Here is a 24,323-nt window from a genome sequence, read left to right on the forward strand (position 1 = left end):
AGATTGCAAAGATAAATGAGGGAAGGCAAAAGTAGAGCTGGGAAGTGAGGAGGTGTTTTTTCTTAAGAACCAGCATTTTGGCTGCTTGCCATTTTTTATATCGGCACATATCTTTTGGGTAGTTTTAAAAATGTTGACTTCCAGTGAACTCCATTACGTTCCAGGAAGATTCTCTCTTCCACCCTGTTACTGAGTTTACAACCTTGGTACGGGACCAATATGACTTGGCCTCTTGCTGCATTGTACAAGTTAAACTGTGCCTAACTTGCAACATTTTTCTAAAAAAAGAAAAAGATTTTTTTTTAAAAAAAAAGGTAACTGGAAATGTCCACATGAATGCAATGTGCTGGCTTGTGCTGTGCTGAATCCTCCCCCACTGTTTTCGGGTTGTTGTTTTTTTCTCTTCCTGCGAAAAAGGCAGTGTTTTTTTCTGCTTATTTCACAGGGAGGGGTAGAATTTTTGAGCATCTTCTCCTTGTGGGTGGGTGGGGCAAGCTGTCCATGTACCTTTTTAAATTTGGGAGGTGACTGAAGGATCTTCTTTCTATTTTAGTTTACTTCCTTGAAAAATGCCCCCAGCAAGGAGACTCTTTATGCAGAGAGGCTTCTTGAGCCCAGGAGCACTTCTTGAACTCCCATGGGAACACATGATCTCGCCCTCTTCTATAGGCAGTCAGAAGGAATTCCTAGGCTGTAGAGTAGGGTGACCATACTTGGGAAACCAAAAAAGAGGACACCTAGTGTGTGTGTGTGGGGGGGAAGCAGCTTTCTGAGTCCTGCAGAAAGTACGTTATTCCTCCGCCACCTTAAAGAACCCGATTGGAGTGGAGGAGGGGAAAGGATTTCATTCTGCACCACCACCATCCACTCCAATTGGGGCCTTTTCTATAATGTCCACGAATGACCCACTTTCCCCTTTAAGACCTCAATTGGAGCTCAGGGTGGGGGAATGATGTGCCTCAAGAAAGCATGTCATTCCCTCCTGCCATGCTAATGGCAGCCTTAAAGAGGAAGGTGTGTCATTCCAGGACATTATTGAAAATTATAGAAAGTCCCCCGACACCATGGAAAGAACAAAAACCAGGACAAATCCGGGGAAATCCTGACAGTTGGTCACCCTACTGTAGAGTCCCCGTTCAGATGCAAAGCAAGAACAAATGGGAATTTTGGACCTTTAGAAAAAACAAAACCCTCTTAATCTTGATTGCTCTGTGTTGCTGCAAGGAAGAAGAGAATGTTTCTAAAGCTCTAAAATCCTGTTAGTTCTTGGTTTCCAGATCTTCTGCAGCCTGGGAGCCCTTCTTCGGTGCTCATAGGAGAGGGTGTGGTCATGTGGTCTCCTGGGAATTCAGAAAGTGCTGCTGGGCTGGAGAATAATCCTAGGATCCTGCAAGTGCACTGGGGGAGGGGGTTACAGTAAATAAAGAATTGAAAGAAGATCCTTAGCTACCATCTACACTTAAAAAGGTAAGGGGAAATCCTATCCTCTTTTCCAAGGAGAAAGTTACTTGAAATTCTCACTTTCATCAGTTTTCATTCCCCCCCACCAGCCTCTCACGAAATGCAGAAAATAGAAGAAACGATTTTTTTTTGGCATAGCACTAGTGCTGGCACAGGCCATAAATCTAGTGTACACTGCAGAAGCTGGAGGAATCTTCCCTTAAAAAAAGAGAAGCAATTTCCTAGTCCTCATAGTTGTGGAGAGATGTTTGAAAACAATACCCGGCCTGTTAATGATTAAGAAATCCAGATTTTGCAACTGGAATAATCAGAACATTAAGGGAGCAATCACGATTTCTCAGTGAGGGCCATGGTGAGGCCGCTACAAGGTGCCAGGCCTCCTCCTCTACCGGTAGCCAGGGAGGACTACAAGGCAGGGAGGGCCACGCCATCATGTGATGGGGTGATATGGATCTGTCTATAGTTCAGTACTTTGGAATCATTGAGCTGCCTGTTTACCATCTATAGCAGATTAAAATACAATCTAAACAAAGTGTACACCTAGGATTATTGGGTGGGTTGCAATCCAGATATTGTACTAACAATAATACTTCAAGAATCTTTGAATCCAATTTTTTTCTTTTATGGATATAAATATAAGTTCTCATAGTGTGGTATTTAAAAGCAATTAAAGCTATATTTCTTAAGCATTTCTTGCTGTTACAAAAGAGGGCTTTGCTGACTCCATTTTGCTTAGCAAGATGTCTCTATGGAGTTGTCTGGCAGTATTACAGGCAAGGAGCTTTGATGTATAAAAAAGCTGACCTCCAAATCAGACAATTTTTTAAACATTTTCTACAATACTACTTCACTGCCAATACGTCAATACTAATTGCTTTTTCATAAATCTAAGTTCACAATCTTGACTTCTAGAAGAAACTTTCATGATCAAAACTCACATGCAAAAATGTAAACATATATTTTTCAAGTAAGATACAATTACTTTCAATATGTCTTTAGCAAAGCAATTTCTCACTCAAAGTGTACTAATTAAACCTCAGTACAAGTTTTTTTCTAGACACCCATAATATATATTTGATTGAATATTTATACCTGACAAATATTTTTTGTTCATTAACTGATAAGTAAAATCTTTACTTTCACTCTGACCCTGAGTAATACAATTTGATGTCTCTATCGTTTTTCACATAATCCTTTTCATGTCTGTATTGATGAGTTATCATTCAGTATTCTCTCTTCGGATATTATCCAAACTGCTTTGCCAGTTACATTTTGATAACAATTACTTGAAGTTCATTGTGAAATTACTTCATATTTTCACGGCTGGTACCAGTTCCCTTATTATTTATTTAATTCTCTGGATTCCTAGTTGCCTTCTATGCAAGAGGCTTAATTGCCTGGGGCTTGCAGCTCCAAATCAAGACACATTTTGCTTGTGTGTGTGTGTGTGTGTGTGTGTGTGTGTGTGTGTGTGTGTGGAAATAGTCACTTCCTTCAGTAATCATTTTGAGCACATCTGTGGCACCAACCTTTTATGGCTGGGCCACGACAGGGGCGTGGCAAGTGCTGTTGCTGGTCCACCCATGGGACTCTGAAAGTCGTGGCTCTGAGGATGTGGCATGTCAGAAGAGGCCATGGTTCCACAGGAGCCTAACGCCATGCTCCTCCCTCATTCCCTGGAGAAACCCCTCCCCACCAGCAACACACATAGGTACAAAAGAGAAGGTATATTCATTACCCCCCATTGACTCTCCTAGGGGAAAAGAGGAGGCTGAAGGTAAGGCAAAACTGCCTCCCTCTTCTGCCCTGGCAGGCCTTAGGACAACTTTCCCCAGCCTGGCGCCCCCAGTGTTTGGGACTACAAGTCCCCGTATTCCTGACCATTAACTGTTCTGGCTGGGGCTGATGGGAGGTTTAGTCCAAAATATCTGGAGGGCAACAGGTTGGGGAAAGCTGGCTCAGGATTTGGCGAAAGATCCGCCACCTCACCCCATTAGGATCGCTCTGCCCAGATGGGTTTTCTAACTGCAGGTTCTGATGCAGCGAGTAACAAAACAGAAAACATGGTGGGTGTTTTTTTTTAATTTGAAAAGCAAACAATTTCAAATGGGGAGTTGCATTGAAAGAAGGTATTGAATACTGTGAATTTAACATTTGAATACTGGCACTCGGGAAGGCCGGAGCTGGGATAAATGTGTGTTAGAGTCAGGGCGGGGCCTACAGCATACGTTTTGTTATTATTTTGCTATTGTTTTTAATAGTTTCTGACTGCCAGGTGTGCCTGAAACACACCCTCCTCTTACAGTACAATCCTATGCATGTTTACCCAGATGTGAGTTCCAGTGAATTTTATTTATTTATTTATTTATTTATTATTGCATTTATATACCACCCCATAGCCGAAGCTCTGGGCGGTTCACATAAGAGAAACATTTAAAAACAATATACAAAAATTAAAAACCACAAAAACATGCAGAATCCACATACATTTAAAACCACTATATCAGCTTTTGAAACGATGAGCCAAAAAAACAGACCCAGGCTCATTACGTATTGCTAATTGCTTGGGAGAAGAGAAATGTCTTGACCTGGCACCGAAAAGATGACAATGTCGGTGCCAGGCGGGCCTCGTCAGGGAGATTGTTCAATGGGACTTGCTCCTGCGTGTGTATAATAGGCTTGCAATCTTGGTGCGCAGTCTTGCAACAATGTGAAATGCAGCACTTCTGAATATAAATCTGTCCTCCTGCCTCAATATGCTGCACTCCTGATCTTGGAAGCACATGGTAGAGCTTTAAAACGACTGGCCGCCCCTGTGGTGACCTTGCTTCACTGCTCCCAAAGCCAAGGTCAGTGATGAGAAATGACTCCTTGGGGCTTTTCCTTTGAGCAGCTCCCACCTTTGTGCCTTTGCAGGTGATCAACGGACTGATGGAGCGTCCCGACTGGAAGTCTGTTATCCAGAAGCCTCTCTGCATCCTCCCAGGGGGCTCTGGGAATGCCTTGGCTGCTTCTCTCAATCACTACGCTAGGTAAGGGATCACTATAGCAGGGGAGATGTGTGTTCTGCCACCGAGCATGGTGGCGGGGAGTTTGGTACCTGGGCCTTCCCCCTTCTGGGAATCTCAGTGACATAACTTCAGGGGTAAGTGAGGCCGCTTGAGATTGTCACACTCATTTGGCTCACGGGGATCATGATGAATTAGTTGTGTGCTGCAACCACCACTTCTTACAGATTCTTTCTTCTTGTGCACCACCACAAAGAGCCCTAAGTGGGGCTTCTAGGGCTGTTAAAACATGAAATTCTGTGCATGGTGCTACCTGTACATGACTAGCTCACCACTGGTGCAGTGCCCACAGAAGCCAGCAGAGATTTTAAAAATTATTACTACCTTTTTATCCCACCCTTTTTCCTCCCACAAGGAGCCTAAACCGGCCTGCATGATCCTCCTCCTCTCCATTTTATCCTCACATACAACCGTGTGGGGTAGGTTAGGCTGAAACAGCCAACGGCCTAAAGTCACTAAGTGGGCCTAGAACTTAGATCTCCCAAGTTGCAGTCCCACACTCTAACCACTACACGACACTGGCTCTCATTGTGTGAACCAATCGTCAGCATTGCACTTTCCAGCGAGTTTTCAGCACCGTTGGGAGTTTCTAGCACAATTCCTTCATTTCTCTTCCATGCTAAATTATCTAGCCCAGTCAATCTGGTGCCCTCTAGATACGTTGGACTACAACTCCTAGCATCCCCCAGGCAGCATGGGAATTGAAGTCCAACATATATGGAGGAAACTAAGTTAAGGAAGGCTGGTTTGGCCCACCCGTCATGCTTTACTTATTTGCCCGCTATGCTTGGCTGCAGAGGACTCTTGAAAATCCTCTTCAGTGTGTGGCGATTGTATATTTTCCACAGGATTTAAAGGGCATGGGAAGGCTGATACAGTTGTTGGCTTGGAGGAAAATGGAAAACATTGGTCACATGAGGAACACAGGCTGCACTTCGGGATTTCTAGGGTTATACAGGATAAGAGTGAGCAAAGAAGGCATTCCCTTGTCTCGGGCAAAAAAAGCAAAAAAAAGCCAGCCAGTCAGCCACATGCCTCACCTGTCGAGTCTCCTGCTTTTGTAAGCCGCACACTGTGCTCAGGGCCACATATACTGTGTTGTTAAGTAAATAAACAAAGGCAGATTTCTGCTTGATAATAACGCACGTTCTGTGTTAAGGAAAGCTAAACTATGTGCCACGATGACAAGGTGCAAAGTGGCGCAGAATGGGTTGGGCCCAGATTTAAGCTGTGAACTGTGTGGTGGAAGTGGAGTTCACCGCCGCCCCTCCTTCCAATTACAGCCCCTCCCAGCTCCCTGAAAATGCTACACTGAGAATCAGGAGACCCTGCGGAACAGGGTTTGCTGTGGTGTTTGGGCGAGGGGGATCCCCAAAAAGCCAGCAGAGGGACCATCTGCAAGCGGAGTCCTCCCTCTTGTTGGAGGTCCCTTCCTCTTGCAGAAGATCCTGGATCCAATGCCACGTGTTTTGTATTTTTTTTTTTTTTACTCTGGGAGTCATGGAGAAGGACAAGGAAATATACTGAGTGCTGAAGCTCTGCAGTCTTGCCTGGTCTTCTGCCGATAATGTCTAAGACTTGGCCAGGCCTTGCAATGAGAGCAAGATCTGCTCTTGTTGCACCTCCTTCTGCTCGGCGGTGCTGGTGGGAGCAGCGGTTGACAGATGATGGTGTCTAGTATCATTTGTAGTCCGAAAGGGAGTGGGTAGGGGAGAAGGCTGCTTAATTACACATCCTTGGCTCAGGTTTCGATCCCTTCCCTGAAATTACCACCCAGGTCTCCCACACCCGCAACCCTGGCCTCTGCCCCTTTCACAGCTGGCCACCTCTTCCATCTGCTCCGTGACTAATCCTCCTTTCCTAGTGGGCTTCGTTTTGAGGACGAGGCAGCTTAAGGGTGTTGCTAATGGGCTCCACTCTTCTCCCTGTCAAGCTGCCTCAGCCACCTGGCTTCCTCTAGAGTCTTAAGACAAATACTGCTGCGTAATTCTCAGGTTTCCACAGCAGGGAAATCAGGCTCTGAGAACATGTGTGGGCCCAGTCAAAAAAGGGGGAAAGGGAGTCATGGTCAGGCCTTACACATGCTCTAACCAGTTGCTCAGCACTTTCTCTGTGCTTCTCCCCAGCCATTCCTTGATCTGTTTTACCAGCTTGGTTGAGAATTTCTCACCTATCCCTGCTCCTACTTGGCACTATGAGTACAGCTTCCCTGACCCTGACTCTGGGAAAGCCCCTGAAATTTATTTAATTATGTTAAGGTTGACTGGAGAACGGCTAACCAGATGCTCTGGCAAGGTCATTCACAGTGTAGTCCTGTGCATGTTTACTCAGAAGTAAGTCCTACTTGGGTTCGGTGGGGCTTACTCCCAAGCAACTGCACCGTAGGATTGCAGCCTTAAAAAGCAAAATGGTGATAGCCATCCTTTTGTTGTCATCGGCATATTGTAATAGAGCGAGGATGAAACGGGATCATTTCCACATGTGCATTCTGAGCTACTCGGAGAAAGGGTGGGATACGATGTGATCCAGAGATAAGCGGAGGTATATAGTACATCTTGATGCAGAGGTTCCATATGTAATTATTGGGAGTAACAGCTAGTAATTTGTCAAATCAATTTCTGTGCTAGTGACTATACCAATGACCTGTGGCACGCAATTATGTGCCTTTATAAACTTTTGTATATAAATATACATCATTTGTTCCCGATGGCTTGGTTTTGACCTACTTCCCTTTATGGAGATCTACGATTAGTAGTGCAATCCTATGCATGTTTATTTGGCAGGAAGTTCCATTATGTTCAGTGGGGCTTGCTATCAGGTAAGCATGTCTAGGACTGCAGCCCAAGATGTCACTGGCAGGGTTTACGCCTACTGATGTTTGGCAACTTGATTAGGTATTTATTTGGAAGTTGGGTTGGTGAATATGGTTCCCTGTCCTCCATTTGATTCGTACAAAGGCCCTATGAAGTTGGTTAGGCTGATGGTATGTGACTGGTCCAAGACCACACCTAGCTTCTGGGGTAGTGGGAATTCAAAGAACCTGTCCCTAGTTCAATACTCTAACCATTACTCCATACTGGCTCTCTGAAGGGGATCCTGCTACACAATTGGGGCGTGCTACATACACAGAGTGCTATGTAGGGTTGATGTCAAGAGTAGACATGGCTGGGCACCTCCTAAGGATCCCCACCTCAGCAGGGGCGTACTGACACAATCCCCCAGGAGTTGCTCCTCCTCTTCATCATTGCATTTTGCTTGTTCACCCTCCTCTTGCTCAGGCTCAAACAACAGCAGTGGTGAGGAGGAGTAAATGCCATTGGCTCTCTACCTGCTAAGTAAGCAAGTGTAGCAATGATGAGAAAGAGGTTGAGGAGCAGGAGCAGCTGGTAACAATGGCAGTGAGAAGGTTGACTCACGGAGGGAAGGGACCCATGGAAGTAGTCTTGCCCAGGGGCCCTCTGAAACCTGGAGCCGTCACTGGTGCTCTATGCATTTCCTCTCTTTACACCACTCCTACCTCTTATCTTTGCTACAGAGTGCCCCTGCACTCTTTGTAACGAATCCCTGATGTAAGTAAGCCCAAATGCTTTTTTCTTTCACAGCACTTGTTTTGATTCCATTATGCATGGAGTATAGACCTAAGCTACAGCTGTGCCTTTGCCACATTCTCCAGTCAAAGGAGTCCTAGGACTCCCAGACTTCTGATTCCTTGAAAATGTTTGCTGCCATTGTTCTGCTCTGCTCCCAAACATCCATGAGCTCCTTGCCCCCTCCACCTTCCCCAAAGCACCAGACTGCCGAGTGGAAGCATTTCCCTGTCATAACTTCCTCAAACACCTGTTTGAGACCTCTAGTGTCACCTGAAGATCCTTACCACAGGTGTGATTTGTGCGTGTGTGTGGTAATGATGTCAGAATCAGCTACTGTGCATAAATACGTATTAAAATGATGGTCAGGTATATCAGATCCTTCCTAACCATCATCCACAAACATATTTTATCTCCTAGCTGTTGTCTTGACATACCTGAGCACTTGCTGCCATTCCAGATACTAGGCTATTAGGAAGCCGACTTGGGCTTTGCGGAGCTCCCTTTGTGCCCGGGCTCAGCCTTGGACTCCATTTTCTGTGCCAGGGTTCCATTTTGGAACGTGTTCAGAAAGTGCTCTATCACAGGGGTGGGCAGAAGGGTGACTTCTCAAAAGCCCCATAAGGCAGCAATGCTGGAAGTCCGAATCATCTGGAGATCTTTCTGGCCACCCCTGCTGTGGAGTAAGTGCAGAGTGATTCTTTTCAACATTGAAACAGTGACCTCTCTAGGTATTTTGGGCTACAGCTCCCAAGATTCCTTACCACTGGCCATGTATTAGGGTTCACGGTGCCAGGGATCTTATGCCCTTTGTCCACTCTAGCTAGTCTCTCCTCCTTGGCCCATTGAACTTGAGAACTATAGTGTGGTACTACTCCCTTGGTCATCTGCTGCAGGAGGCTTGGACAGGAGAGGCTGCAGATATAGTTAAGCACACACATCCCTATCCAATACTCGCTTCCAAGGTGAATTTCCATTGCTACTGTAGCTGTTTTATTTGGACTACCACAAAGGGGGATGAGGAGCACATGGCAAGGGTACACTTCCCAAGAACACCTGAAGAGAGGGGGGAGATTCTGGCCCTGTCTGTGTGTTGCCTGAACCACTGTCCTGTGTCCAGCTCCCACCACACAGCAGTAAAGGATGCAAGCAGCAATCCCTGGGTCACCCCTCCAGTCTTGCGTTGCAGTCTAGTGTTGTCAGCTCAGGGTGGTGCAGCAGTGACGCGGGACGTACTTATATGGCTGGCCTTCTTGCAGATTTCCAACAGAAAGTAGAAAACTAGTTCTGTAGCAGCAACCACACTATATGGGGATGGATGGGTCAATGGGGCCTGCGACATACAAGACAGGAGGCACCTTAAATTACTAACTCTTTAATGGCATATGATGGGGCACTTATGCCAGCCATCTAAACAGCTATTAAAATGATTTTCAGTTGTCTAAATTGTTTTAAATTTTGTAAATTTATATTTTTATGCTGTATTTTATCTTATGAACTGTTGTAAACTGCCCAGAGAGCTTAGGCTATTGGGTGGTATAGAAGTAAATAAATAATTTATTTTAGCAACTTACATTGCCAGCTCATTTCAGCACTAGCCTAATGCTGCTCTTCAATGCCACTTCATTCTCTCTCTCCCTCCCATCCCACCCCCTTTACAGACAGGGCTGCTACAGCAAGGAGCTGCTGCTAATGAACTGCACTTACTTCCTATGCAAAGGCCTGCATGCTCCCATGGACCTGGTGTCTCTGCACACGGCCTCAGGCAAGCGACTCTTCTCCTTTCTTAGCTTTGGCTGGGGTTTTGTGTCTGACGTGGACATTGCCAGTGAGAGGTTCCGTAAACTAGGCAGCGCCCGCTTCACTGTGGGCACATTCCAGCTCCTGACCACCCTCCAAGTCTACAAGGGCCGCCTCTCGTACCTGCCAGCTGAAGAGCGAAGCCCCACCGCAGGCTCCTTGTCCCCTACGGAGGAACAGAGCTGCTCATCGGCGCAAGACGCTCGCCAAGGCTGCTTCGGCAAAGGGAAGTCTCCGGTTCACATCCTTCCTCCCTCTGGGCCTCCGCTCCCCAGTGAGGGCTCTGTGCTTGAGGACTCCTTGCTGGTACCCTTTGAGCAGCCAGTTCCCAAACACTGGACTGTAGCACCCGAGGAGGAGTTTGTCTCTATTATTGGCATCCATCAGTCCCACCTGGGGGCAGACTTAGTTCTGGCCCCCACAGCCAAGCTGTACGACGATGCTATCCATCTCTTCTACGTCAGCGCTGGGGTCTCCCGGATGGCAATGGTCAGGTTCTTCTTGGCCATGGATAAAGGGAACCACCTGAGCCTCAACAGCCCCTATCTCCACTACGTGCCTGTGGAAGCCTTCCGGCTTGAGCCCCTTGAGCCCAAGGGCTTCATGACAGTGGATGGCGAAGTGTTGGCATGTGAGCCAGTACAAGGCCAAATCCACAGGCGGCTCGCCCATGTTATCAGTAGCCCCTGAGGGGCCTTTCAGAAAGGAGCAGCGATGCCAACAGCAGGAGCAAAGGGCTTTGCAGCGCTGGGAATTACGAGGGGTTCCCAAAAGCTGCACCCATTCCAAGACATCAGCACCATCTCCGCTAGTGAGAATTCTCAGGGGCAACTTGGGCTTTCAGAGCAACTGTTTAATTACAAGGTGAATGATGGCTGAGCCTGCCTTGTGCTAGAGCATCTTGCAAGTCTGCTCTCAGCTGTTGTGTAGCAGAAAAGGCAGCTTTCGAATGTTCTTACTCTGCAGAGCCCTAAGGGAGAGAAAGTAGGTCTCCAAATCAAACCAAAGCCAGCTCCTCTGCAAGACTGTTTTGCCCATCTTCCCAAGATCAAACCCTTCATGCAAAGCAGCTGAAGCAGAGGACAACATGACATCGTCCCAATGCAGTGGCTGCCTAGATAAAAATGGCTCAATCCCATTGTTTGTAAAGAGGTTTTTTGGGGGGGGGCGGGGGCAGGGCGGGGGTGAAATCCTGCCCCAAATTTTAGTTCGTAGCAAATTATATTCTTATGAAGAGATGAAATAAATATCTACCTTCTTCAAAAAAAAGAAAGAAAGCTATAAATGGCAATTAAAGATGGTTCAGTTAAGAGTGATGCCAACTGTAACTTTGCTGCTGCAAGGCCTGGGTTGCTCTGTATTTAATGAAATGGGAAGTACTTCTTAAGATCCCTTAATCCAACATCCCCCTCTGCAGGATCACTTTCTTATTTGCAAGAGAGCCTTCTGACTTTATCCTGGAGAGGGGCCATCAGCAAACTAAGAGGTTAATCTGCCCATATACCTCTCCAGAAAACTAGAAGTTGCACACACCATTTTAATTTACTTTACAGTCCAAATTAGCCCCTATATATGGTTCCTTAAGTGCATTCAAGGTTAACTTAACACACACAACACGTATACCAGCCAGCAAATACATGGCAGGATGTTTACAAGCTGCCAGCCACCATTGCTGAACATAGCTAGAATGATGTGTGACCAGGTACTGGGTGTTTGGTAAATACAAAGCACCTAAAACTGGCCTTAGGGAAGTCTTATGCTAACACAAGCAGCTTGTCATCTGAAGCTAGCACCATTTTAGCCAGAAGGTCCCACCAGTAAAGGGTGAAGATTGCTATGTACCCACACTATGCTAAAGGTAAAGGAGTCACAGGTATTCTAGGATTCTGTATTTTGGAAAATGAAGACTTCAAGCAGTATAGCTGCTTTCCACTAATCCCTTATTAGCTCTTCAGATGTGCCTTACATGCCTGTAGGGAGCCTCCCCCCTCCCCCCCCCCCCCGTCAAGGGTCACATTACCTCAAGGGTAATCCAGGAGGAGCCATGTACCAGTGATGAGCAAATCTCCCTGCCCCAGCAGGCCATAGGGAAAGGGGCGGATCACTCTTGCCCAAGGGGTCTGAACTGATTGTTTGCAGAGGGTTGTCGAAATTAGGCCAAAGGAACCACATATTCCTAACCCTTGCTGTAATCCAAGGATCTGTCCATATCTCATGATACTGCTGTAGTTATTGAGAAGCTAAGACATCAGGTGTGTAGCAATCCTGATTTTGCTACCCACAAAGCAGCCTGTGTCAAGAAGCCAATAAATGCTAGTAGCAAATTGGTAGGGTTGATGCAACACTTACATTTTTGTATTGTGATAAGCAGGTTTCACTTTTGCATTCCGGCTTTGCCACCCTTCGTGCTTTTATCCTACTAGGCTAGCTTTATGAAAACACATTGCAACAGTCACAATTTGTACAAATAAAGATCAACCTTTGTGCCTAGTTAATGGAATCTGGACGGAGATTTCCCGGTACATTTCCCCTTGTTTTGTACTACATACAGCAGAAGCTCTTCAAGAGGGTTTGTTGAAATTTTGAGGCCCAATTTTGAGGTTTTTACAGAGGCCTTATTTTTTTTTTAACAACCTAGGCTGGATTCCTATAGGTTTTATCAATAGCTACACATATAAAATGCACGCAAAAGAGGATTTCAGACCTGGCCTATATTTAAACTAGGTCCTTAAGACGATGGGGCAGGTTTGGAAGCCTATACATGCATCTGATATACACTGGCTTGGCTGATAACATCTAGAAATCCAGGATGGCTCACATAACAGCACAACTCCCAAGGGGCAATGTACAAGCACATGGCTAGATGTATACAACAACACATACAGACTTCCACTCGTACAATTCATCTCCATAGAAAAAGAGGCGGACAGATTGCAGGGCATATACATGGATGGGCGGAGCTTTCAAACTATTCCACAGGGCTTCAGGAGAACCAATCTCTAACGTACTGAAGGGTAAGCAGATCACAACATCATGAAGGGAGAAGTTACGTTTTCCACATCTCCCTATCTTCTACCAACCCCACCCCTTGAAAAACCAGGGACTCAATCATTGTGGATTTTTTTGTTTTTAAAGTTCCAGCTGTGACCAAAGCAGCTATTCAGAGTTATGAAGGACAACTAAATGATTCATATCACAGTGCTGACCTACAAGTGGAGCAGAGCAGACTAATTTGGAATATTTTGTAATAAAGGAGGTTTAGATCTCACATAGCCTAGGTAACTTTGCGTCTGGTCTGTACTATTACAGGAGACGTCCACATGATTTCAATACTTCTCCCTATTTATCTTATAGTTCCTTTACAGTGGATAGCATCCTTGAAGCAGCAGCACTTTGTCTGCTTCCTAGACTTTTAAGAGAATAGAAACGAGACAATCCCCAAACAGATAAAGATCTCAGATATTTGCTTTACATGGCGATGCCTCATTCCAGTTAGGGACCATACTATCACAGGTTTGTTTTTGTTTAAAAAGTCAAACCACACCTAAGGGGTCAGGTTCATTGAACTTTCAAATAATGGTTTGTGACCTGCTGTCAGTAGGGTTGGTAAGTTAGGTTTGAGCCTGTGGAAGAAAAGCCCTACAAATCTGACATGAAGATGTACCAGTGTACAGAACTGCAGTATTCAAACCTTTTATCTCAGGGCTGTTAAACCTCCCATCCAAAGGCTGATTTCCATTTTTGGGGAAGGTATCCCAGTGGTGGTGGTGGTGGTGGCAAAGGCAAAACAGGCAGAACCAAAATGCCAGCATATAGCTTCACGCCCTTCCTGCCAGTAACTGTGCCTTAGGAGAAGCATTTCAACCTTTTAGAATGGAGGACAAACTGCACTAAAGCTGGAAAGCCACTGGCTGGTTAGGGAAAAGGCCTTCTGGGGAACCCCTGCAATCACATATTGGGACCCCAAATGGGCTAGATTCAGCCCCTAAGCCAGAGGTTCTCCCCCCCACACACACACTTTGGGTTGATGATTACAGTTGAGCATGGATATTCCCAAAATGGGAACCCAGAGTTTAAGAGCCATCACCATGCTTTCTTAAGCAGGGAGGAGACACACATACAGGAATGTATGTGGATATGAATGTGTGTACTCTGCAAGCAAACACTGCAACCCACAGATGCGAGGCTGCTTGACACAGATGCTGCCTTCAGTCACTGGGACTTTAGCGCCATGTACATTTAAACGTTTCCAAGGAGATGGAATCTAGGGAATCCTTCCAAGTGGGAAGGAGATGTGGGTGCTAACAAGCTATAGGACTGATTCAGCTTTCCCAGGTGATCGGTGGGTAAAAATCTTGCTCCTTCCTGAGCCCCATCAGAGGAGCCTACGTCCCCTTTAGAGAATTCTCGTGATAAACACACTTCTTGCACCTCGAGTTGGAAGGAGACGTGGCAAGAACAATAAAACCTATTAGCAGCAAAACATAATGGCAAGCCACTTTCTCTCCTTTATTACTACATCTTAATTAGCCAAACAAAATTTGCAAGTAAAAAAGATTAATCACACAATACTTTATACATATATTGTAAGCAATCAAGCATTCACAGCTGCAAAAGTAACACACCTCTAAGCATTGCCCCAAAATGACAGCTCCAGTTTTAAATACTGTACAGAGTCAAGGCTAGAAATTTTATTTTTGCAATATTTCTTTCCCCTCCCCTCCCCAGCACTTAACAGATAGAGATTTTAATTTATACATCACAATCATGTAGCCCATCTCAAGACTTAACAATATGCCTCATGCTTTGGCTTCTTGGTGTGTGTTTAATTAAGCATTTGTCTCTTGGAAATTCTCTTCACTCTTTATTACATACATACACCAAAAAAAGAAAAGAAAAAGTTACATAGCTGCAGTATGCTCACCAGCAACTGCATAGCCTAGACAGCTTCACATTATCCAAAAGCTTATTGGGGGTGGGGGGGGATAAAATGTAAACTTCTGTGCATGCCTCTCATAGGGGCTGTCAGCAAGGATATAGGGACAGTGCTTGATTGACGCAAAAGGTGGCAGCAGATCCCTAGGAGGAAAGAGTAAGCAAGATCTTCCCTGGCTACGAGGCCAGACAAAACTCTCCGCTTTGAGAAAGGGCGGTCCTCCTGTAGCTCCGCTCTTTGCCGTCAATAGCACTGTTAGCCTTACGTTGTTGTGGCCCCCCCCTGCCTTGCTAATCTACTGAACGTGGCAGTGGAAACCACCTCTCCAAACTGGGTGGGCAGCTATGCGACCGGCGGTTTGGGAAAACTTGCTTGTTTAAATGTGTCAGCATAATAAACTATGTGGCTGGTTGGTTCCTCTCTTCAGGGGAGGTGAGGAACCATGACCACATCTGCATGAGAGGAATGTGATGGCACACAGGACCGCAGACACAGGCCCCTCACTGTCTGCCCTTTTTCACAGTTCACAGAGTGTCTGGTGATGCAGGAAACAGGTCCCCCTGCCAAATTCCTTTCTGGCCCCTGCCCTGACTGCGTCACCTTAATTCTTCTGCTGCTCGTTTACTAGCGTGGCCTCCCTTCTGACTCATGATTGGCTCAACCACTGCAGCATCCCAGCTACAGCACCATTACCTCTCACATTGTAATCTGCAATACTAAGACGACTAACTCACTACTATCCGAGTAAACACAAGACTCATGTCATCCGCCTCAGTGTCTGCGACTAGAGTATTCTATTGGAAGGATGACAGAGGGACAAGGTCATTATCAGAGAATGGGAAATACAAGGGTAACTAACTGTGATGCCATGCAAAGATGGGGGGCGGGCGGGCGGAGGGAGAACACTGAATGAAGAGTAGACTGTAATCCCATCTAGGATGCAAGAACATGAACACATCACCAGCTGTGATTTGTTAGAAGAACATGGTTGAGCCCTCTACCACACCTGCTCTGCTGCAGTACCACTGGTCATGTCACATAGAAATAGCTGGGGGAAGTTACACACAGTCTTGGAACAGGGGATGCAAAGAAACATAACTCACAATAAAGGCTGTGATTTTACTTATGGATGCTGGACTAGAGAGACCCCATTGTCTACCAGAGTGCAGGCTTGTTGCTGCAAAGTTGTTGCTGTAAAGTCCACGGAGATACAGAGTACGACAGAGCTGTCACTTTGCAGATGCATTAGTGTAAGTTGAAAGTGAAAAATGGGTGTTGCACCATGCAATTGTTTCAGCACCATCCTGAGGTACCTTGGTGTACAAAGTTGAGTTGGTAGCCGAGTGTCCATGTATCCAGGAGAGTAGTAGGCTATGCTATATGCACTATTCCCCTTCAAGGCAAAGTGGAAAAAGATATGCTGTCCAGAAGAAATTGTATACTTAAGACAGACAGCAGGTGATCCTCAGAAGCCAGAGATGGTTCTGAGTGCTGATCACGTCAAGTTCAGCTCAACTAGCACTTAGTTTCTGACTCAAGATGGCCTATTGAGGGATTATACAGTCAAGCTTATATTCATCACTTTGTAGCTATCATGTAGCAAGTCCAAGCCTACACCATCTGAAGTTCTCTGGGGTATGTCTTCCCTTAGCTCACACAGATGAGGTCAGCAGTGAAAACAACAAAGATCACATACAGAGCTGAAATGTGGGCTATTCTGTGCTTACTAGTCAACAGGTTTAGTGAAGTTAAATCAGAAGGTAGAGGAATAGTAAAGCATTACATCTTCCTCAATGGATGTAAAACAAGGATCTTCCAGGCTTAAATCAAAAGCATTCCCCATCGTCAACATGATCGTTATCCATAGCACCCAGGAGGATGAAACAGGAAAGACGGAATTACTTTGCACAAATAGGAGTTGAGAAGATCCAATTCCAACTTTGCAAAAGTTCTGGATTGGAAAGGCCACAGCTCCTATTTTCTAAGGATCAAGCTCAAAAAGGGAACATGATTGTATGTGTGCATGCGTGCATGGGGTGTGAGTGTGTGTGCATGTGCATAGACTCGCTCAACCATCCTGTGCAAGTGGAACGTGGGAGGGGTGGGGGAAAGAGCCAGCCTAAAATGAATTATGGGAGCTTCTGCTTTCTCTATAACAAACCAGGCCAAGGAGGAATGGGTGCAGTGAGACAGTCTATTTATTGTTAACAACTTTTGCTAGTTTCTTCCTTCCTCCTTGCTTCCCCTTCTTGTCTGTGCGTCTGTCTGTCCCTAACCTGAAGTTTCATTTGTCTTCTGTCCACTCTGGGATGTTGGCCTCTACTAAGGCAGCCCGGTACTGCTGCAAGACACCACGGATGCTCTTTATGAACCCCTTGGACAGTGGGAAGAGGGGGAACCCAATGTCGGGATAGCCACTCCTCTCAGGGAGGAAACTCCTGTAGCTCTTTCTCCTTTTCTTTGGTTTTACACTAGGCTGAGCGGCAGAGTCTTGAACGGCTTTACCCTCATCTGTTAGGTCTCTGGCAAAGTGTGCTGCTCTGGCCTGGCCCATGTTCTCAGAGTCTGAATACTGAGGGGTGTCACTGGCAGCAAGTGTTGACATTCCACAACCAGAGTCTTCCAGCTCCTCCTTGCCTTCAGAGAGTTGGCTAGCTGCTGCAGCAGCCCCTAGCTCCTGCTCTCCCAGTGGCCCCATAGTGTCTACAGGGCTCTCGGCCAGAACGCCACATGCCGCATGCCCAAAGGAAGACTCTCCCAGGCCAGTGTGGTCGTGGCTCCGTTCTACCAGCTCGTTTGTCTCCACCCAGGACTCAATGCGATGGACCAGGCGCCAGCCATTGCAGCAGAAATGCTCATAGATCTCCTGCTCAAAGACGTCTACCGGCTTGCGCAGCAGCTGCATCATCGACTGTACCACACGGATCAAAGCCATCTCATTGTAGCACCGGCTGTTCTCATAGCCCTCTTGCAAGCCCCGATCACTGTCAAAGCCAGCCTCATTGTAATAAGGCTCGTTGACTAGGATAAGCCCTGATGGTAAGAAAATGGAAGGGGAGGAAGAAGAGGGAGGGGGAGAATAAGGCATTTAGAGAAATGCAAAGATACATGCATGTACGTGGAAACGTACACAAATGATGCTGAGGTCTGCCTTAGATCAACTATGGAGCATAGCTGGAAGAAGAAACAGGCGATCAATTAAATGCACCAGGAAAATGAAAGCATTATTTAGAATTTAAGAGGTGGGTGGGTGGAAGTAAACTTAAGTTCAGAAAGCCAGATCTTTCTACTGAAACAGTTACTCCAAATTTAAGGTATTATTATTCCAATTTTCAGATATTATCCCAATAACTCTGTGATCTATACTTAATGAAACTGAAACTCCCAGCCATGGGAGCACAATTCCCCCAGTGTGTCATTCATGGCCCAACGTTTTGGATAATTTAGTCTTCAAACTTCCCACCTCCTGGAGAAGTTTTGTTTTTTGGCCATGGGTGGGCATACTCTAAGTCAGGACAGCTTGTCCACAACAGAGCATCCAAGCCACCTAAAGTCCCCCAGGGCTAGGCACTCTGGTGCCCTACAGATGTTTTGGACTACAACTCCCATAATCTCTGGTCATTGGCCATGTTGGCTGGGGTTCAAGTGAATTGTAGTCCAAAGCACCTGGAGGGTACCAGGTTGCCTATCCCCAACTAGCTTCTCTAGAGGATGGTTATAGTATGGGATGGTACACTACAAGAATTAATCATATTATATATGTGGACAAATTGCCACATGACCCCTCATTGCTCAATGTCCTCTGAAGTCATAAGGGTCATTGCCACCTGAAGCTTACAGCCAACCCATAAGGCGAGCTATTCCTGTAGGTGCTTCAGCCTGCCGCCTGAAACGGCAGACTGCGGAGCTTCGTCACATGTAATTGTTGCGCCGTGGATTGCATACCTGCAGAGAATGACGTGTGCAAAAATAAGCACTGTGGGCTAGCCTCCTGTTTATTGGCTTTTAACAGCCCACTCAAGGAGCTACTTGCAGCTCATTCTGTGGACTGGCAGCTGTCTAGGTGGTGGCTGTGGTTTTCCTTTCCAGGCATGAAATAGAAAGCAATTATAGGGCAAGGAAAGGAAGTGGAAAACTCAGCTAGGCAGGAGAGGAGAGCATTATTTTGCCTATTCCTGCAATCCCTTGCTGAAGACCAGGCTCTGCCCCCCACCGCCCTGCCTCCCTCATTGGAATTTACCTTGGATTGAGATGAGCACCTGAAGAAGACTGGATTTACTGGTCCACCTCTCTGTGCCCTACAATAGACAAATTATAGCAAACAGGTAAGCCAATAGCAAGGACAAAAAGGAAGCATTTAAACATGGGTGGAAATGACTTTCACAGACTAAGCCTGTTCAATTTAAAGGTTTTTATGCGAAAGGAATAAATTCCACTGACATTTGGCCCTTGTGAGTGCCATGCAGGCTTTCTCCAACTGGTACTGCAGTGCTGAGGCTTGAGCACTGACTACTTTGGCTTGTTGGAAGAAATGTGGTAATCAGCGTAGTATGGAAGCAGCAACAGTTCAGTGATTGCTATTTCCTCTCATCTGATAGTATGCAAGTAACCCTGTGTGCTGTTGGAACTGCTACCACCAGTCGAGGGAGTTCTTCACAGCGTTCTTCCCAGGCGGCAGCAGCAGCACCCATTCAAGCCATTAAGGCACCTTTGACGAAGGACCTCAGGTATGCAGCGCGAGACTGAAGGAGGGACCCAGAGCCTGCTTCCTTTTTCTGCCCTGTCTCCTTGATGCACTATGTTTACTTGCAGCCTCTCACCGGATGTTCATTTATTAGGGTGGAATTATGTAGTCCTCTTCTACCACATCTTAAGCCCAACCTCTTGTTCTCCCTTGCAAAGCATCCTCCCAGCAGTGACTCCATTGTTTAGGTATTTGGGCTGGGATAAAAGTGGTGGGAGAGGGAAATCCCTTTCCTCCAGCTTGATTGTTTCCCACTAGAACTATTTCTTCATGGGTTCATTTTGCAAAAGAGAAATAGCGGTCTCGAAGACATGTGGCGCAGGTGGAACATGGAGTTCCACCCTCGGCTATATTCATCATGTTAGTAGTCCTCCGAGCGAAACTGTGTTCCAAATAATTTCCTAGGAATCTAGCTTTCACTGTGGCTCTGCCTCTGTTAAGGAGAGCAGAGAAAAGACTAGGGATGGGTGCATCTGCCAAGCTCGAATTTGCTCAGGTTCTCATTCTTCCATTGCCAAATTTCCTTCTGTCCTGATCCTCCATCAGATTGCGATATTTGAGTGCATATTAAAATTCGTATGCTATTTTGTTGCACATTTTCCCAAGTACATGCATTTTCTGCAAACTTCTGCAAATGTATGCATAAAGTGTTTGTGTGCGTGTGTTGTGCATTTTTGGGTAATATATGCATTTTCTGAAACACACACATCTCCCCGCAAACTGCATTGCAAAATTGGGAAATATATGGATTTCAGCTACAAACTGTGTTCGAGTTTTTGAAGTGCAAATTTGCGAAGTTCAGAAGGCCAACTCTGGTCTGCTTGCATTGGCTGCCTGTACGTTTCCAAGACCGATTCAAGGTGCTGGTTTAAACCTATAAAGCCTTACACGGCTTGGGACCACAAGACCTGACAGAATGCCTCTTCCGACATGAACCTACCCGTACACTGCGCTCAGCATCTAAGGTCCTCCTCCGACGGAAGCTTGGGGGACGGCAACAAGGGAGAGGGCCTTATCTGTGGTGGAACGATCTCCCCGATGAGGCTCGCCTGGCACCAACTTTGTTAACTTTTCAGTGCCAGGTTAAGACTTCCTTCTCTTCCAGGCATTTAACAGCATATGTTGAGTTTTAACTGACTCCAAAATGAGCTTTGGCCTGGCTGAGTGTTTAAAAATTGTTTAAAATGTTAGCTGTTTTTATGTTTTTGTTTTTAAATTTTGTATATTGATTTTTAATGTTCAGTCTTTTTAATCTTTGTAAACTGCCCAGAGAGCTTCGGCTATGGGGCGGTGTATAAATGTAATAAATAAAATAAAATAAATTAATAAAATACTGAAATGTGAACAGAATTAATTTCTTAACTGTCCCTAGCTAAGACCTTTGTTTTACAATTAAAGGCAATGCACATTATCCCTGGTAGTTTTTAAATACTCATCATGTCGTATCTTCTGCTGTTATGGAATATGGCCCTTGTTACTCACTGTGTAGGTCAGACTCCACTTTTCTCAAACAAGTGATGCTTCGGATGCTGTGGATGGGATTGGACATTCTATGTAAATATTATATGGCTATAATACTTACATTATATTAGAGTCTGACTGACACCTGTGTGGATGCTAGGCACTGTGGCAGCACTACATACTGCAGTATTGCCCATAGGACTGCTGGGGCATGGTGGCCATGGGTTACATTACATGACACCACTAGCCAAAAGATTAGGGCACCATACAACACAGTTGCATGAACTACACATTGCTCACTGCAAGCCAAATCGAGGCCAATGCAGCTGTAGAATTGGTCACACCAAGGACACAGAGGCCTGGTTCACATGTAACGAAAAGCCACTGTGGGTACATTTCCCCATGGGGCTTCTTGTTGTGGCTGCGGCCGCTATTTTGAATATTTGTAGCTTCTCATTATGTGTGAACTCAGCGAGGATAGGTTGTGGTTGACAAGCCACCCACAACCCTAAAACAGCCCATGGTTTCTAGATGGCTTGTCAACCACTCCAACAACTCGCCTGTGACAGATTCACATATAAGGAGAAGCTACAGTGCACCCCACCCCCACAGTGCCCTTGGTTATTTAAAATAGTGGCAGCCGCTGTGACAAAAAGCTCTGAGGGGAAATTTATCCATGGTGGCTTCTCATGTGCGAACTGGGCCAGAGCTGTTGCAAGAAAGTATGTCCAAGTCTTATTTTTTTACCACTGTGTTTTGAGCTACTACAAAAGATTTCAGTAATGATGGTTTCACATAAATGATAATTTCACATAACCTTTAACAGTGAGGCCTGCTGGGGAAAATCCACAATGCGTTTTGAAGAAATTCAGTATTTTCTGACAACAGCCATTTCATTTGCTCTAGGCTGTTCATCTCTAACTTAGAGCATTTGTTGGAGCCATGGCTGTAACCAGTTGGGAGAACTAGATTCCTGCACACAGTTATGGAACCCATAACTAGAGTTATAGTTAATACAAGCTAGTTGTAGACCAAGTATGAACATACTTCTTTTGAGATCTGTTCCTGGACAGACCTGCAGCATTTAAAACTGCAGGCACAATACTCCAACCTTTTGAGCCAAACCAGTGTTTGGAATTTGGGACTAGCAGAAAGCACAGCAATCTGATACAGTATATACTGTGGTACTTGTATGAGCCAGACCAATAGCAATAGAGAAAAAGCCAGAGAAAGTATTACCTTGCCTATCCATGTTCCCAGAAGACTTACGCAGACCTTTCCATTGTCATACAAGTTGGGGTTCAGTCTCCCGCTGCACTGGGAGAGATAACGGAAGAGAGGGGGGACAGCTGGGTAGATGTTGGGGAGTTGGATATCAAATAAGAAGAGGCCATCTTCATACGGTGTGCGTGTGGGTCCTTTGACAAGTGCCGAAAAGAGATCCTAGGGAAAGAGAAACCAGAGCTAATTGGAAAACTAATTTTACTCAGTATCAACACGGATATGCTTTAAGATCATACTGTTCATCTCCCTTCAGGCGTCTATATACCCAGTGTACATTCCAGTAGCCTCATTTCAAGTTGAACTTTAAGTCAAAGGTTTTAAAATGGGTCAAAGAAAATCTCCATTCTACGAGTTTAGTTCAACTGGTAAAATATTAGCCAGACACACTAGAAACTTAGAAGGGAGTTAGAGAGGGTAAACAGAAGACAGATGTTAGAGCACCTTTGCTGAGGCTAAGCAGATATGAGCTTGGGCAATGCCTGGATAAGATACCCCTGATTATGCCATCTTGAGTTCCTTCACAGAAGGAAGGATATAAATGGCAATAAATAAATCAGTACTCAGCCAGCTGCTGATATTTAATATCTTCCACAAAGCTTGTGAAAGGGAATAGCTTGCCTCATCCACACCAATTCACTCAGCTAGCGAAGTCGTTCCATCACACTGCATGGCCAACCTGCCAGACAGCAGCATTGTGTTGGCCAATTTATTGAATCTCACCACCACCCTGGAACACCTTGACACCCACTTACTTGTTCAGTTGTCCTATTTATGAAAATCTCAGAGCAAAAGTACTTTGCTCAGCTTCTAGTGGTAGTTGCTGGCCAGTCCAGCAAAACGAGACTTTTTTTTTACTTGTTGATGTAATAAGAATGTAACATTAAAAGCATTTCTTGGCTAACAGTGTAGCCAAACTATGTCAGAGAGTTTGATGATATGATAGATTGCTACCCTAAGTAATGAGATGGATTCTTTTAATCAATTTTACAGATGCTGAAGTAAGTGTTCTGGAAAGGACTGTATTTCTTCTGTTCTTTTTATGACCTATGGTTTTCTCATTAAATGATTAATAGTTCAACATCCACACTGTACTTTGTACTGAAGTGTGAGATGCGCACATGTGGCACAATGAATGGAATTATTCACATCTGCTGTCCAAACTGAGGAACCAACGAGCAGAGAGGTGGCAATATGAAGCTGGGGACCAATGGCTGCAGTCCCATAAGGGAAATAAAAGCCTTTTTCTATCTGTCTGCAGACTTGACTGAGGCACTGAACACTGATCTTTTTCAATGAAAGACATGATCCCTTCCACTAGGGAATGCCTTAGATAGGATATGTTTGGGACTATAACTCCCATCATCCCAGTAGGCAGGGATCATGGTGATTTTAGTCCAAAACATCAGGAGGGCACTGGGTTGCCCACTCCTGTCTTAGAGGCATAGGTAAAAGCCATAACATGTCCTGGCCTATTTCTCACTGGAAATAGGTCTAACCAGGATGTGCGGTACACCATTCTTGCTGGAGAGCAAAACCCACACAGGGTTACATAGACTTACCATTCTGTCTTCAAAAGTTTTGACCATGATGCCATCTGGCAGTGAGGTTGCTAGCAGAGCCATTTCTTTCCTCACTGTGCTGAAAAACTTCTTGGCTTCTGGAGGCTGGAATTCCATTTTCTTAAAGGCATGGCTATCTAATGAGGCAAGGAAAAAACCAAGGCAGACGATGAAAGAACCTCCCAAGAGACGCTTGCTAAAGCACAGAAAACATTCTACAGAGTGGCCAAGGGTAAGAGTCCAGCCACAAAATGTTATCCCATTTTTATATGCAGGCTTACATGTTCAGAGAAAAAGAGGGATATAACACAACTTATTGCCAAGAATTGTTTTCTTTTAAGATACAGATGGGGAATTTATAGCTCTCCAGAAGATGTTGTGGCTATGACTCCCATCATTCCTAATCATTGGCCATGCTTGCTG

At 45.4% G+C, this 24,323-nt stretch overlaps 2 protein-coding genes across 3 annotated transcripts in view; one reads left to right on the top strand and one right to left on the bottom strand.

Annotated features, from left to right (window-relative positions):
- The window catches only part of SPHK1 (sphingosine kinase 1), a 38,914-nt gene extending 27,596 nt beyond the window's left edge, over positions 1 to 11,318 (top strand). Inside the window, exons 4-5 of the mRNA XM_063120335.1 lie at positions 4,378 to 4,493; positions 9,778 to 11,318. Coding sequence (XP_062976405.1) covers positions 4,378 to 4,493; positions 9,778 to 10,606 — 945 coding nt within the window. The 3' untranslated portion in view covers positions 10,607 to 11,318. The remainder of the gene's footprint in view (positions 1 to 4,377; positions 4,494 to 9,777) is intronic.
- A 5,714-nt stretch (positions 11,319 to 17,032) lies between these two features.
- Positions 17,033 to 24,323, bottom strand: part of UBE2O (ubiquitin conjugating enzyme E2 O) — an 87,491-nt gene continuing 80,200 nt past the window's right edge. For both annotated transcript variants that reach the window (XM_063120338.1, XM_063120337.1), the window contains 4 exons: positions 23,901 to 24,037; positions 22,297 to 22,500; positions 19,093 to 19,150; positions 17,033 to 17,885 (listed from right to left, as the gene is read on the bottom strand). In XM_063120338.1, the coding sequence (XP_062976408.1) occupies positions 17,137 to 17,885; positions 19,093 to 19,150; positions 22,297 to 22,500; positions 23,901 to 24,037 (1,148 nt within the window). In that variant the 3' untranslated portion in view covers positions 17,033 to 17,136. The remainder of the gene's footprint in view (positions 17,886 to 19,092; positions 19,151 to 22,296; positions 22,501 to 23,900; positions 24,038 to 24,323) is intronic.

The sequence above is a fragment of the Elgaria multicarinata genome, chromosome 3 (assembly GCF_023053635.1).
Source record: "Elgaria multicarinata webbii isolate HBS135686 ecotype San Diego chromosome 3, rElgMul1.1.pri, whole genome shotgun sequence".
NCBI classification, from domain to species: Eukaryota; Metazoa; Chordata; class Lepidosauria; order Squamata; family Anguidae; genus Elgaria; species Elgaria multicarinata.